At 47.3% G+C, this 16244-nt stretch overlaps 1 protein-coding gene across 6 annotated transcripts in view; it reads left to right on the top strand.

Annotated features, from left to right (window-relative positions):
• The window catches only part of LOC118582695 (serine/threonine-protein phosphatase 4 regulatory subunit 1-like), a 77209-nt gene extending 68670 nt beyond the window's left edge, over positions 1-8539 (top strand). For 5 of the 6 annotated variants that reach the window (XM_036185745.1, XM_036185741.1, XM_036185744.1 and 2 more), the window contains 4 exons: positions 2194-2387; positions 5681-5866; positions 6063-6218; positions 6994-8539. In XM_036185745.1, coding sequence (XP_036041638.1) covers positions 2194-2387; positions 5681-5866; positions 6063-6218; positions 6994-7098 — 641 coding nt within the window. In that variant the 3' untranslated portion in view covers positions 7099-8539. Of the gene's footprint in view, positions 1-754; positions 849-2193; positions 2388-5680; positions 5867-6062; positions 6219-6993 lie in introns of all 6 variants that reach the window. The other variant, XM_036185743.1, reaches the window with a different exon arrangement.
• Positions 8540-16244: the final 7705 nt, after the last annotated feature.

Genomic DNA, 16244 nt, shown 5'->3' with positions numbered 1-16244 from the left:
TCTTATACAGCCACGGAAAGTACAACTTTTTTGAGGTGTTTTTCATGACATAACTAATGCTCTCACCAAGTGTGGAGGCTGGGAGCCAGTCTCCTAATTCATACCCAGTTAGTCCTCAGCCAATCAACAGTGCTAGACTTGGGTTTGTCCTGAGTCAAAGAAACTGGAAAAGCAACCCTTGCTGCTGTTGTTGGGCAAAGATTTGTGGTGATTTGTGGAAAGGAAATGTTAGGGTTCAGTTGGCCCCATGATTAGTCTTGTCCCTGAGTCTGTGAGTAAAGGAACCCAGTGATTGCTCAAGGGACAAAGGAGCATGCCCCTCCTGACTGCTGCAGGCTTCGGGCTGGCATGGAGAAGCACGTTACTACAGCTGCCCTGCTCCCTAGTAACAAGAGCTGATGAGGCTGGCCAGCAGTGACCCTTGAAGTCTGGTAGGTGGGATTGTATGGGCAACTCTGCCTAGGGTATGGTGAGGACTGATGGTGAGGGCTGTCCAGAAGAAGCGCAGAGCAGGAAGCTGGTCATTCCTGGAGGCGGAGAAAATGTAGGGGCTCCCCACCCTAGAGGTCAAGGAATGGGCTGCAAGGGGATTTTTCCTGCTCCTGGAAAGCCATTGTTTGCAGTAGTCGGACATATTTACATAGCTAATTTTTCAGTAAGAAAGGACTCGCAGCTTCCCTCAGCTCTCAAAGGAGTCAATAACCCCCAGCGATTCAGAAACCAATGACCCATTTCCCATTCTGGCTGTTTGCAGAGGGCCTGTTGTGCTGCACTTGGGAGGTTAGACTTATCCCAGCACAGTGGGGAGCCAGCGACAAGCTCTGAACATTGGAGTGCATCTTCCATTGGTAGGAACAGCATTCAGGGGCGGGGGGGGGGGGGGGGGTAGTGCATGTGTCTTGTACAGTTTTAACTTGTGTAGAAATATATGTAAAGTAGGTCCTTGGAGCAGCCACACTAGTATGAAAATAAACTTAGATATATGCGTGTGCATATGTGTGCGTGGGGGCTGGGGCACCATCCTGCTTTATAAATGGGTAGTAGGACAACCCCTTGTCAAGGAGGATGGCCTCCCAGACGTCTCTGCTGTGTAACCTCATTTTGCCCTTTGTGAGAGACAGTAGAGTTGAACTGATTCTTCCTAGTAGATGGAGTTTGAATCCAAATGTGCTGCTCTGTGTGGCTGATGTGGCCAGCATCACACCTGGCTGGGAGCTCATGTTGAGACTCCAGAGCCTGGTGCTAGGCAGTCTCCAGTTCTGGAGGAGTTGCACATGTGGGATTTCTTTCTGTGCGCTGTGAATATGTGTTGCTCTGATTGGTTGATAAATAAGGCTGCATTGGCCTATGGCGGGGCAGGATGGAGGGGGGGAAAATCCAAGAGAGACAGTGAGAGGAGAGTGGAGAGTGGGGGAGACGCCAAACCGCTGTCCAGGGAGCAGCACGTAATGGCACACAGGTAAAGCCACGGAACACGTGGAGACACATAGATTAATAGTTAGGGGTTGAGTTAAATTGTAAGAGCTAAAGCTGGGCGTTGGTGGTGCACACCTTTAATCCCTGCCTTGGGAGGCAGAACCAGGCGGATCTTTGTGAGTTCGAGGCCAGCCTGGTCTACAGAGCAAGATCCAGGAAAGGTGCAAAGCTACACAGAGAAACCCTGTCTCGAAAAAAACAAAACAAAACAACAACAACAAAAAAGTTATAAGAGCTAGCTAGCAAGAAGCCTGAGCTAATAGGCCATAGAATTTGCAATTTAATATTCAGTCTCTCAGTGATTATTTTATAAGCGGCTGCAGGACCTTGAGGCTGGGTAGGACGAGAAAAACTTCCAGCCACACTCTAGGAAGAATCCCATTCCTAGGCCAAAGCTTGGTGCATACCCATCTGAAGTAAACCCAGGATCCACATTAAATTATTAAAATCTTTTTACAAATTTTTTTGAGACAGAGTCTCTAATAGCTCAAGCTAGTCTGGTCCTTGCTTTGTAATAGAGTGTGACTTTGAACTTCTGATTTTCTTGCTGCCATTCCCCAGGTGCTGGGATTATAAGTATACACTGTCATACCCAGCTGATGGGGTGCAAGGTGTGGAAAATAGGGTTTTGTGAATGCTGGGCAAACAGTCTACCAACTGAACCACATATCCAGCCCCATAAAATTATTAAAATTCTTGGTACTTCTCTTCCTGTAGCTCAAGTTCAGGTATTATCTGCTGCACTGAGAGTAACACAGCTCGACTCCACTAGTGAGCCCGAGAGCAAGCAGACAGAAGGTCTAAATGAAGAGTCCTTCTCAGATCCCAGCCCTGTCTCTGACAATCACCTCCTCCTGTTGGCTTCATCATCTCAGAATGAGCTCTCCGCAGCCAGGATATTACAGAGCACAGTAAGTACCTGCCCTGTCCCTCAGCCACCGAGGATGTGACAGAAATCACAAAGCCATGCTTGCTTTTATTAATACATCCCTGCAGAGAAGATAAATGGCAAATTTCATTTCATTCTTAAGGTCATGTTTTGGATAACTAGACAACCAATCAATCAGGTGATTGATCACCCTGAATCCCTTCCTCGGGAACAGGGTGGGCACCAGAAACACTCCCCCCTCCCCCAGGAGATGACAGGCAGTGCTCTTGGGGGATTAACGGTGTAAATGTCCTGGGTCATTGCTGGCAGTCACTTACATCTTTAATAACAGAAGAGGGTGAATTCTAACTTGGCAAAGGCCGCAGAGAGTGATGAGTGTGGCTGGCCCCTTGGTTCACAGACATCCTTTAATACCCAGCTGCTGGTGATGGTCCTTACTTTCTATCCTGTAGTCTGGAGTCTGCTCCTTGTGACACTGGAGCCCCAACTGAAACCAGAGGGCCTGGACTTCTTCCTTGCCTGACTCTCTAGAAGCTTCCTAACCCTCTTGACATTGTGCATCTGTGTGCCTTCCCAGTTCCTCCCCAACTTGCACTTGGATCAATTTAAGCTGGGGGTCTCTCATTGCCCAGGTCTTGGGTAAATTGGTGCCTTTTCACTACTGTGAACCAGCATGAGCAGACTCTGCAAGTTCATGGTCCTTAGGACCCAAGTGCACACTCCTCTATTGACATGGCTGAAATTTTGGTTATAGTTATTAATTTATCACCCCCACCCTAAGCCTATTCAAATGAAGCAACTAGCACAATCTGATTATAAAGTGTTTCATAAGTTGGTAAAGGTGCCTGTTAGGTTAGTAAGAAATGATGGGATGCCTGTGTTGTTTCTAGAAAATGCTGAGAACACTGGCCTGTTACCTTTGATACCTGCCTATAGAAAGCCTGAAGATAGAGGAAAAAGGTCTAGACCATTGTCCCTGGTGAGTGTGATAGTACTGGGGCTTCTTTATCAGAGGCAGAATTGGAAAAAAGCAGGGAGCCACTTCAGCCAGGTCTTCTGAGGTGTGTATGAAAAGCTAAGCTCTCAGAGGAGGTCAGCCAGGAGCCTCAGTTGTAAATCAGACAAAAAGAAAGAGACTGAGACCATGTGGAGAGGAGAGCACCCCTGTCCTCCAGTGTTCAAGAGTGGCCCATACCTCTGTGCTGCCTGCTCCGTGTCAGCATAGGGCGCTCAACAGAAGGAGGGCCTGTACAAGGAAGAGCCCTAGCTCAGAAGTCCTCCTGACTGTGTCCCCCATGTCTCTCCCTGGCCACAGATGTAGGTGGAGCACAGATGGCAGAGTGGTTGGACTCTCCTTGAGAGCTAGGGTTCTCTAGACAGGCCCTCTCATCAATGAGTTGTGGTGCCTCGCACCTCCAACATGCCACCCTGCTTGGGGGCTCTTTTGGAGAAATGCACTCACAGTGTTTGTGGTGTTGAGTCAGGATGAATAGCTCCTGAAGTCAGTGCTGTGCAGTCACTTCACTCAAGACTTGGACAGGATTCCTTCCTTAAGTGCTGAATTTGATTCCAGCCATGTCATGTTAGTGCGTGTTGATTCATGTGGAGAATCGGAGACACCATGCCCAAAAGAGACCTTGAGTGTCCTACCAAAATGTCACTGTCATCATGTTTCCTGTTCAGATAGACAGCATGCTTCTCTGTAAACATTGGGCACTAAGGTCCTGGTAGCATGCTCAGAGCAAACACAACATCTATTGGGGGTATTAATTGACTCCTGGATCATATATTGAGTTGATTTGTCAGAATCCATTAACACAGTAGACAGTATGACATTTCAAGTGCAAGTTGGAAATCCGTATTATGGTTGAAGGAGAAGGTCAGGTCCATCTCAGTTAATGTTAATCAATGATCAGAGACTAATATGTCACCATTTGAGTGTTCTTGCTCATTTTAATTGTTAACCTAATGTAAAGGTTCATCAGCAAACATTAGGAGTGTTTGCACATGTGAAAACTCAGAACAGTTTACTGAGTAAATAGTCCCCTGCTGGCTGAATCTTCTCTCTCCAGGTCACTGCTCCCTCACTGCCATGCCTACCACCTGACCTGTAGACTGATTCCAAGCAAAGGCTGTGGGTGCCTGCTTTGTCCTTTCTGAAAACCTACCATTATCCCTCCTTCTGTAGCTGTATTGAAGGTGACTAGTTGGCCACACAAAGGAGACCCAGGCCTTAAAAGAGTGGAAAGTGACAGCCCACACTGTTGGGCCTCACCAGCTTTAACAGTAAGCATGGCCTTGTGTAAGGCAGTCTTGAAGTCAATGTATGAGGTCCCGTCTACAGAGCACCTGTGGTGACTAGACCGAGTGCAGACCTGCAGTTAGGCAAGAGTGTGTTCTGATGTCAGGAGAGATGCCATGCCCCTGAGGAGACGCACCTGTCGTTTCTGACGTGAAGGAAGGTTCCTTGGATGGGTGTCCTCCCTTGATCTCAGTTGGTGACATGTCCTGTCAACTCTACAGGATCAAACGGAGCCTCAGAATAGAACCAGTGTGCATCTGGAGACAGAGCAGGGGAGGAGAATATAGCTAAAGTGCAGGTTGGTTTGTTCCTTGAAACAAAAGGAAAGAACCAGAAACAAAACAACTCAGCCTTTCGTCTTCCTTTAAGCTCCGTTTTGGAGCAGCCACTGAATCGAAGTGTTTTCCTTCTGTCAGAATTAACTGTTTATCTAGTTCTTTACATTGATAGTGTTTCTTCTCTAAAAGTAATTATGAAGAAGTGTTCAAAGTCTATTAATAAAGCTCAACAAGAAGGAACTGACCTCACACTAATGTTTTAGGACAATGACTTTTGGTTGGTTTGTTTGTTTTTTTGTTATAAAAATTTTGTAAGCTTCTTTTGTTGGGCCGGGCTTACATGCATCTGTCTTATGGATTGGCCCCTTGTGCCATACAAAGCCCCTTAAATATTTTAAGTCATGGCATACATTGCTCTTCCAGAGACAGACATGCACAGGTGATGTTTGTACCAAGGGAGGCCTCTCTTCAGTTGGAAAGATGAGGTAATGATCCCAAAGGGTACCCTTGGGCCTAGCTTCCCGGGCTGTTGTGGAGGATGGTCTCCATACTGGGCAGCTGTGCCATGCACTCTGCTCTCCGGACTCCTCTCTGTGGCCTAGGTGCCCCTTGGACCAGCTGACTATAGACACCCATCTCCTCTCTTGCTGTTCTTACCTGGCTCCTGCTTCGCTGTTCTCAGCAGCCCCTGGCCCTCCTTGCCAGTGTAAGGATTTCCTTTCTCTTCCTTCCTAGGATATAATCCCTCAGCCTCTGCTTGACCAGTTCGCGTCCATGACTGATCCAGCTAGAGCCCAGACTGTGGACACTGACATGGCCAAACACTGTGCCTACAGCCTCCTTGGGGTGGCCCTGACCCTCGGCCGGCAGAACTGGTACTGCTTGAAGGACATCTATGAAACTCTGGCTTGTGATGGTCAGGTAAAGGGTCTTGTTCAGAGGTGTGGACAGAAAGAGGATAGCATGGGAGCAGGAGGCCCCGGGGGCTACAGCACAGCTTGCCCATCTGACTTTTCATGTGCCTGTGAACCGGCTTGTTTACTGTTCTCTGGGGAAATGCTAGGAACATTGAATTACACTTGTTTGTGGTGATTCGTGTGTCTGCTATCACCCCTAGTGGAAGGTCCGGCGGACCCTTGCCTTTTCCATTCATGAGCTGGCAGTGATTCTCGGGGATCAGTTGACAGCAGCTGACGTGGTGCCTGTCTTCAATGGCTTTTTAAAGGATATGGATGAAGTAGGAGTCCTTAAACATCTGTATGACTTCCTAAAGGTAGGAGAGCAGAAATCATGCAGGCCTTCCCACAGTCTGCTGAGGCAACCACACTCTTCTGGTCCTGCAGTTGAAATGCAGCCAGAATCTAGAAATGGACACTCATACCTCTGCTGCTGCTTGGATCCCATAGGGATATGCTTCTTATGAAAGGTGGTGGATGGCAAAGTCCAAGGTCCCCAGGGTGGGGGTGACCTGGCTTACCCAGAAGTCACCTGCAGAAAGAGATTGGGCCCAGATGAAACCCCAGCTCTGCACACAGAAAGACCTTTTCTGCCAGATGCTATAACCACTTCTGTTCCTGCCTTCCCCTTCCCCTTGAAGGAGTGATGTGTATAAAAACAAGAGCTTAGAAGTTACTTAGAGAGAAACTCATTTGATGCTTGGCTGTGGCCCAGGGCTGCCCCTAGGGACTTTGGTGGTCACTGACCCTATTCAGAGCCGGCCTTTCATTGCTAATGAGGGGTTTCAGCCCCAGGGAGAGCAGAGCTGAACACAAAGACACCTTGGATGGGGAAGCACAAGAGACAGGGGATGCTGGGGCAGGTGGGTGGTATACCCCCCCAGAGGAGAGACAGGCACTGTCCAGGGTCTGCCTCACTTGGGTCAGCCAGCCGCCATGGCAATGTGAAGCCACTTGAAGTCCTAGGAGGATGGGCATGAGGGAGACACACAGGCTTGTGGCTGGTGACAAACTTAAGCCTGCAGAGGAGGAAAGGGAGTGCTGAGGTCACCTTGAGGTGGCATGTCATTTATGGAGCTGCATTTTCAACAGCTGCTCCGTGAGGACAAGAGGAGAGAACACCTCCGGCAGCTGCAGGAGTTTGTGGTGACTGACAGCAGCAGGGACTGGAGGTTTCAATATGAACTAGCAGAGTGAGTAAAAATCTGACGGGACCCTCAGAGGCCAGTGGGGAAGCTGCTTCCTTCCCTCCTCGGAGCTGACATCAGAAGCAACAGCAGCACAGTGCTCTTTTGGATACAGAGTATGTTTTTGATAAGGTATAAACGAAATTCCAAAGCTCTGAGTTATATATGTCCCCTGTCTCTGGGGAGACATCCATTTTCCCATGAAGACAGGGCTAAAGTCACTCTGGAATTGGAGTGTTCTGCTGTTCTATAAGGCAATTTATTCGAACCAAATAAAAGATGAATCACCCACTCTTCAATGTTTTCCTCTGAATTGGAGTGGCTTTGCAAAGCCTTCTTGAACATTCTGTGTGCTGCCCTTCTCTCTAGGACACATGGTGCCTCGGGGGCTTGAACAGCCAAAGAATAGTGGGCAGCATTGAGGTCTGAAAAGGTCTCTTGCAGATGAGACAGCTATTAAATAAAAATGCCTGCCCATGAGGCTTGCTTGCACGGACCATGCCTATGTGAAGCACTCTTCAGTTCCTGTCGTCAACACAGGGAATGTTGTAGGCTTTATCCACAATGAATGAGAGTGTAGTTCAGTGCCCCTTCCCTAGGTGGACAATGTACTTTAGTGATGTGGGGGTTTGTTCATAGGGTGCTTGTTTGGGCTTTTGTTGAGGTCCATTTCTGTATCTTCAGTTTTTACTATCCACAACTAGTCATCCCTCAAATAATTGTCTTCCTGAAGAAGTCCATCAGACTTTTGCAGCTATTCAGGAGATGATTTGGTCGGTGCCAGGGGCAAACTGGAAGATTTCCTCTTTGCTGTGAGCTTTAATCGTTATGCTTCATTTGAGAGATTGAGGGTTAGTCATTATGTCATGTTCTCAGCACACATGGGCAAAAGATTGAGACAAACAAGCCTGGGCCGGGCTGGCGGCCGTGCTCCCCCTGGCGGCGGGCGCTGGCTTGCCCCCCACACCACCCCCAGTCGGCCTGGCCCTATCTCCCATCGCGGGGCTTTTTGCAGTGGCCGGCGGCGATAAGGACTGTGCAGGGAGCAATATTGGCCTCCTTTTCCCCACAGACGGCGGGAGTGATAGGAAGCCGCTAGCCGTGGCCGGCTTCCTCCTCACCCTTTTTCATTTCCTTTGCCTGTACAAATCACACCACTCTCTCCCGCCTGAGCCGAGCAGGCCCGAGGCAAGCAAGACAGAAAGAGCCAGGGAAAACGACCTTATGGAAAGAACGAGGAGGGAAAAGAGCGAGGGGAAGAAAACCAGCAAGAAGGTGCGAGTGAGAAAGACCCAGCGAGAAGAGCAAGGTGCAGAAGAAGAACAAGGGAGAAAAGAGGGAGGGAAAAATAAATACTAATTGGAGAGAAAGAGCGCAGGAAAACTACCTAGCATGAAAGAGCGAGGTGGGGAAAGACCTATCTAGAAATGCAAGCGGAAAAAAAAATACCCAGTGAGAAAGAGCGCGGGGTTTAAAAATACCTAGCAAGAAAGAGTTTAAGACCTAGTTAAAAAGAGTGAGGGGTAGGGGAAATACATAGCAAGAAAAAGCAAGGGGGGGAAATACTTAGAGAGGAAGCGCGGGCAAAATACCGAGCGAGGGAGCGAGGGGGGAAAATAACGTAGCCAGAAAGCGCGGGCAAAATACCGAGCGTGGAAGCGAGAAAAATAACTCAGCCAGAAAGCGCGGGCAAAATATCTAGCGAGAGGAGCGAGGGGGAAAATAACTTATGGAGAAGGCGCGGGCAAAATACCGAGCGAGGGAGCGAGGGGGAAAATAACGTAGCCAGAAAGCGCGGGCAAAATATCCAGCGAGAGGAGCGAGGGGGGGAAATAACTCAGCCAGAAAGCGCGGGCAAAATATCCAGCGAGAGGAGCGAGGGGGAAATAACTCAGCCAGAAAGCGCGGGCAAAATACCTAGCAAGAGGATCGAGGGGGTAAATAACTCAGCCAGAAAGCGCGGGCAAAATACCTAGCAAGAGGATCGAGGGGGGAAATAACTTAGCAAGAAAGCGCGAGCAAAATACCTAGCGAGGGGATAAATAACTTAGCCAGAAAGCGCAAGCGAAATACCGAGCGAGGGAGCGAGGGGGAAAAATAACGTAGCCAGAAAGCGCGGGCAAAATATCTAGCGAGGGGGTAAATAACTTAGCCAGAAAGCGCAAGCGAAATACTGAGCGAGGGAGCGAGGGGGAAAAATAACGTAGCCAGAAAGCGCGGGCAAAATATCTAGCGAGAGGAGCGAGGGGGAAATAACTCAGCCAGAAAGCTCGGGCAAAATACCTAGCAAGAGGATCGAGGGGGTAAATAACTCAGCCAGAAAGTGCGAGCAAAATACCTAGCAAGAGGATCGAGGGGGGAAATAACTTAGCAAGAAAGCGCGAGCAAAATACCTAGCGAGAGGAGCGAGGGGGGAAATAACGTATGGAGAAGGCGCGAGCAAAATATCTAGCGAGAGGAGCGAGGGGGAAAAATAACTTAGCAAGAAGCGCGAGCAAAATACCTAGCAAGAGGATCGAGGGGGGAAAAACCCTAGCGAGGAGCGAGAGAAAAGGACCTCAAGAAAAGCGAAGGGAAAGACCGAGCGAGTAAAAGGGCTAGCCAGAAGACTCGGGGGAAAGCCTGCGAGGAAGCCAAGTGCAGGGGAAGCAAAGAGATTGAAAAGAGCGGGCGAAAACAAGCTAGGGGAAAGCGGATGAGAGAGAAGCACGAGGGGGTAAAAAGCTATGTTGAAAGCGAAGGAAATAAAGCGAGCAAATAAAGACGGCGAAATGAACACCGGGAAAAGAGCGAGGGCGCCGCCATCCGCTGCTCGGCTTCTCGCTCCCGCTCGCCTTCTGCGTGGCCTGGGAAGTGCAGGCCTGCTCGGCTTTTACTTTGTCTGATCTGGTAGGGCAGAGTTTTGTGTGCTTTTCAACCATAATTGGATGCTGGAACCTTACAACCTGCACTCTGACCGCCCAAACCCCTGTTTTACAAAGCGCTCAGTGCCTGCTGCTTCAGCACAGTACAGTACCCCGGCACAGCACGGCAGCTGCTCCCGTTGTGGCTGCGCCTGCGCTGGAGCGCCGAGGGAAGGAGTGGGAATCGCCTAGTAACTGATGTGGTAGGGGTCCCTCTGCTTGTCATTGCAGGCAACTGATCCTGATCTTGGATCTCTGTGGTCCGGGCGACATTCAGTTACCTGAGGCACGTTGCCCTGAAGTTGTGTGCAAAGTTTCTCAAGTGCGCTGGATTTCCTTCAAGCTAGTAAGGAGCCGGCCTTCACGTAGGTCGTTCTTTAGGCCATTCTTGTAAATAGCATGCACACTCACTGTTTCCCATTTTAACACTTATTTTTTTTCTGGGCCCTAGTTGTCATTTTCTCTATAAGCCCAGCTTTTACTTTTTGCAGTTAGAAGCTATATTGTTTTATCAGTGTTCAGTATACCCTTCTTTTGTTAATTTTATGCTTCCATGATGGTAGCTGTGCAGAAATCATTTTGTATTTGAAACTCTTTAAATAATAGCTTAGGGTTTCGTTGTTCTTTGTGTGTGTGTATGTTTGTTGTTGTTGTTGTTTAATTCTCCACAGCTTTGTAGAACAATTAATAGCCATCAAAGCATTAGCAAAAAAGATGACTGTTTTATACAGTGTTTTCTAGACCCACTGAGGAAGACAGTCTTACTTGAAAATAGTGATTTTAAAATTACTTGATGGTATTAAAATTGTATAAAAAACACCATATTCTCAAAAGTTAACAGTTTACACATTTCACAAGATGTGTTTAAAAACTGAGTCCTTCTTGATTTGTCTGATATCCCCCTTGTTTTTACATTCTCCTTGAAGAGTTTTATGTATATGTATGTATTATGGCCCATTGAAACATCTCCCCTTTGTGTACCAATGAGAAGTGAGCTACTCTCTTTTGCTTGTAAATTGACTGGGAAGGTGGACAGGAATGTGGAAATGCCCTGTGCAGTGCAGAGCGCTGCTCATTGACCCTGATGGCAACACCTCACGGCTGCCTCATTGCTTGAAGGTGGCAGCCATGCTACGCAAGTTCTACTCCTATGGTGTGTCAGCTCTGGGGCTCAGCTTCATCCAGGAGCTCATCTCGAGGTTCCGGCACTGCCCTAAATGGGTTGGAAGACAGGCTTTTGCTTGCATCTGTCAGGTTAGCACAGCCCAGGGACAATTTGCCTGTGGATTCCTTTCCCGGGCAGAGGATGGGATCACTTTCCTGAGTCTCCTCACGGTGTAGGAGACTGACCAGCTGAGAGGTACAGTGTCTTGTCCAGAGTCACCCTGGGCACTCATTCACACCCCAGACATGGATGGTACCTACTGTGTATTGGGTATGCTGGAGATGGTACCCCGTCTAAGTAGCACCTTTGAAGTAGGGATGTGTGTGTGTGTGTGTGTGTGTGTGTGTGTGTGTGTGTGTGTGTGTGATGGAGTTGTGGTAGAGACTGGACTTCACCTTGAGTGTCAGCCATCTTGACACAACTGATTGTCCAGTAAAGGCTCCTGGGTATGGAACATGGTGTAACATGATGGTATGTTTACCTTTAAGGATAATTGTTTTAGGTGAAGCATAACCTCAGAGAGTCAAGTGACCTGGGCAAGACCCCACTAAAAGTGGAAAGCCATGGTTTTGGGTTTTGAGGATTTTGTCCCCCAAATGTTATTTTAATCATTTTGATGTTTCATCTGGCACCACAAAGGCAAAGGGATGGTGCGCCATCTCCAGGAGCTGCTTGCCCACCTGTGTTCACAACCAGCTTTAATGGATCCCTGTCAGATCCTAATCCTGCACTCCCTTTCCTCTGCCTCATAAACAACTGCAGTGAGAGGACTCACCGGCGCCCCCTGTTGGTCTAAAGGAACATAGCTGGTATTTTTCCAGCACAGCCATCTGTGAAGAAAAACATCAGTATTCACATCATAGTGTAGCAAAAGCAGAAATGAATTTTTTTAATGTTTTTAATTATTTATCTGGAATATAGAAAAACTGTGAGAAATAAGAAATGATAATCCATTTTGTTCAAGAAAAACCAACAAGTTCTTTTTTAAGAAAAAAAAAATCTTATTATTAAAGATGTCAAATCCAGAAAACAAAACAAAACAAACAAAAAAAAAAAAAAAAAGGAAAGAAAGAAAATCCAGAAAAACCCAAAGCAAGGTAAGGATGCTCAGGAGATAGCATATCTCAGAGACTTGTTAATTCTGATCTGAATTCGGCTCTGGGAAGAAGGTACTAGGGTGACAGGGCAGATCTGGAATAGACCTGACTGGCCTAGAGCCTGTCTCTGAGCTCCCCACCAGTGGCCTAGGCAAGCAAGTCTCTCTGAACAGTAAAATGTGACCCCCCCCATGCTGTTCCAGGCTGTTAAGCCTGATGCAGTCCAACTCCTAAAGCAAGCTTGGCACCCAGAACTGCTTGATGGCCCTTTGACACTGTTGCCATGGAACCTACTATGAATACCCATAGGATCCAGAACCCATACACATGGTCCTAAGACTTTCAGTGCCACCACCACATTGGAACAGAATTTTTTTTTTTTTACCACAAAACAAGGCTAGTTTTGCTCTCCAGGGCCAGTTGTGAGAAGAAAGGAAGGATGTGCTGCACATACTCCGTAAGTTGAAGAGTGATGCACACACTCTGCTGCTGTGCTCAAGTAGGCATGACCAGCTCTCATAGAAGCCTAAGCCCGGGCTATCACTGGGTTTGCTTGGCGGCCAGTCTCTGTCTCAGGGGTGGGTTCCTGCCCAGGTATGTACAGTGTGGTGACACTGTGCAAGGTGATGGGACAAAGGTTCAGCCACTGTGCAGTTGAGGAAACCCAGGTTCAAAAATGCTGAACAGCTTAGCTGAGGCCAGAGGCTGAGCTTTGGACCTACAGCTGCCTGGGTCCAAGGCCCTTGTCTCCTGGATTTTGCACTCCTTGTCAGGCATTGCTTAAAAGTGAGTCACAAACATCAGCCACTGGGTATAACTGAACTCGGTTCTTGAAATGTGAAAGTTCACATGTGTGTGCCTCTCAAACCTCCAGATTCTAAAGTGATGTCTTTAGACTTACAGAAGTATGTGTGCTTTGAAATCTTAAGGAAGTCACTGCTATGCTGTGGCTCTCATTTCAACAGGCTGTGGTGAGTGAGAGTCTGTATCTGTGGACCAGTTTATGGATCACCTCCTTCCCAGCCTCCTGAGCCTGGCGTCTGATCCTGTGCCAAATGTGAGGGTTCTGCTGGCCAAGGCCCTGCAGCAGACGCTGCTGGAGAAGGGTGTGTAGGCCTGGCTTGTAGCAGGAATCTTAACAGTTCTTATTAATAAAATCAAACCTGAGGCCAGGTATTGGGGTGAATGCTGGAAAATCAGAGAAGCAGAACAAGCCACAGCTTCCTCACCAGTTCCTCAGCTGATCCTGTTTCCTCAGACTGCAAGCTTCTGAGTCCTCATCCCAATGGCTCTCAGCTGAACTGTGCTGCTCCAAATCCTGAAAGTTTAACCAGCCAAATGCTTCTAGTTTCTGGTCTTCACACCTTATATAATCTTTCTCTTTCTTCTCCCACTCCCTGGGATTAAAGGCGTGTGTCACCATGCCTGGCTGTTTCCAGTGTGGCCTTGAACTCAGAGATCCAGCTAGCTCTGCCTCCCAAGTGCTGGGATCAAAGGTGTGCCCCACCACCGCCCAGGTTCTGCTGTGCTTGCTCTGACCCTTTTTCTAGCCACCATTTTTGGCTCTGTATCTAGTGGCTGTCTATTCTCTGACCCCAGATAAATTAGGGTGTACAATATTTTGGGGAACACAATACCACCACACTTGCTGGCTTCTCAGTTAATCTAGCTGTGGCAGGTGGCAGCCAGGTGCCCAAGGAGTTATAACAGGCTGAATAGCAACACACTGGAAACACAAGATAGCTCAAGAGATGAACATAATTCTGTTTGTTTAACAAGGATACACCAGACACAAACTATCACACAGCTTTCTAGACAGGGGAACACATCAGTTCCAGTTATAATATGAAATGCAGCCAAAGTCTGTCTCAGTGCTACTGCAGTGTGACACCACTGGGCTATTGAAGCTTGAGTGACAGCCAGTGCAAGCTGTGTCTGTCCCGGTTTACTTCCCCACCAGGGGTGGGCCTGTTTGTCCATTTCTAGCCTTCTCCCTGTCCTGCTGCCCACACTTGCCAGTTCTCATGTACTGCAGAACAAGGTTCGTTTAAAGGTTGGATTACTCTTAACCTGGAGAGCAGGTGTCACTACTAGCAGTCTACCATTCAAATCTCAGAAATACTTTTGGAATAAGGCATTTTATCACTTGAAAAGACTTAGGTATGTGGCTATTCATGGAAAATGTATCCAGTGTCTTGACATGTGGCTTAAAAGACAACAAAACTAGAATATGTTCTAGAACACAGTTCATGGCACATATAACTCCAACTTTTCTCTCCTTAGTATATTTTAGAAATGCCAGGAACCATCATCTTGAAATTGTTGAAGAGACCCTCCTGGCTTTGCAGTCTGACCCAGACCAAGATGTTTCATTTTTTTGCTTCCTTCGAACCAAAGATGCAGGATGCTCTAGACAGCACTGTACTGGAGAACTAGAACTTGCCCCTGTGACGGGTGCACAGAGATGGCTTCAGTGCACACATGCCTGTAACCTGAAGGGGATCCAGTTGTATCATAGCTTCTGGAAGAGGCTTATTTCAGGTGATAGGGCAGCCCTATGCTTCTCACCCCTGTAGACTGATCCTTGGCAGTTTATAAAGGTTGTAGATCCAGGCACTGATAACTTTCTGGCTTCCATACCATCAGCTGTGGCCAACAGTTGGTTTTTTAGGAAAGACTGTTACTTAAAATCTCCTGTATAATTGTTCACATCTGTAACCCCAGCACCTAGGAGGCTGGGACAGGGAGATCAAAAGTTCAAGGTCAATCTAGAGAATTCCAGGTCTGTCTGAGCTACATAACAAAACCCTGTCCAAGAAAATGAAACATAATGCAGCTCCCCTCGCCAATAAAGCAATTTAGTAGATGCTTGTACGTCTTCTCTGGGCTTGCTGCCCTAATCCTTTCTGAGAAAATGGAGTTTATGGCACTGTATTTTATCTCCAACTGAAATACTTACTGTACATGTGTAAATAACTTGACAGGAAGAAAATATATGACTGTAACACTAGCCTCCCCAGTGAACAAACATGTCAAATTTAGTCATGTCCTGTTCTAGAGCTGCTGTACCAGCAGCTGTTTGGATGACTTTTGAACTGTGTCCCAGTAAAGAATGGTTCTGCCTCTGCTGTGGGGATCCTCTCAGGTGTGGTACTTTTGCTATAAACTGCTGTACTCCAAGTCTTTCCTCCAGCCTTTACCCTTTCCCTCTTCAAGAGACTGAAAATGTGTGTTGGTCTTTGAGAGCAGAGAGTCAGTCACAGGTTGTTTTTAATAAGGACTCAAATCAAGTTGCTGAGATGCATGGATGTTTACTTACACTTCAGACTCAAAAAAAGAAAGAAAGAGAGAGGGAGAAAGGAAGGAAGGGAGGGAGGGAGGGAGGGGGAGAGGGAGAGACAGAGACAGAGAGAGAGAGAGACAGAGAGAGAGAGAGAGAGAGAGAGAGAGAGAGAGAGAGAGACAGACAAAGAAAGAAAGAAAGAAAAGTCATAATTTTGACCAGAACTTTCTACAGGCACCTTTGGTTTGGGGAGCTGAGTTATATACTCTTTACATTGGCTTAAGTACACAGAGCTTAGATTTCCTACTTTTGAATTTCAGATGAGTATAAAAATATAGTTTAAGTAGATTTTCATTCGTTAATACTGTATTCTGTAGACATTTGATTATGGTTCTGTATCTGTCTATCCCAGCGTTGTGGTTCTTATTTTAACAAAGGTGGGGGAGCAGCCCATGGGGCCCAGGAGCAACTGTAAAGTCATATGTTGAATTTCCTGGTATACGGGATACCCCTGAAGGTACCCAAATACCACTGATCGTGTTATTCAAAAAGAAAGGAAGGGTCTGCACTGTGCCAAAGAGAATGGGAATAGTGTGAAGAACTCCAGTAGGAAGCATGGGCCATGCTTGGGCTGCTTTAGCACAGCATTAATTTCTTCAAGTTAGAGGCAAAAGATTAAAAGAAAAGAAAAACAAAACAGTCTTCCTT

This window comes from Onychomys torridus, chromosome 4 (genome assembly GCF_903995425.1).
Source record: "Onychomys torridus chromosome 4, mOncTor1.1, whole genome shotgun sequence".
Taxonomy (NCBI): domain Eukaryota; kingdom Metazoa; phylum Chordata; class Mammalia; order Rodentia; family Cricetidae; genus Onychomys; species Onychomys torridus.
The sequence above is the reverse complement of the archived record's forward strand: the minus strand, read 5'-3'. Positions and strand labels throughout refer to the sequence as shown.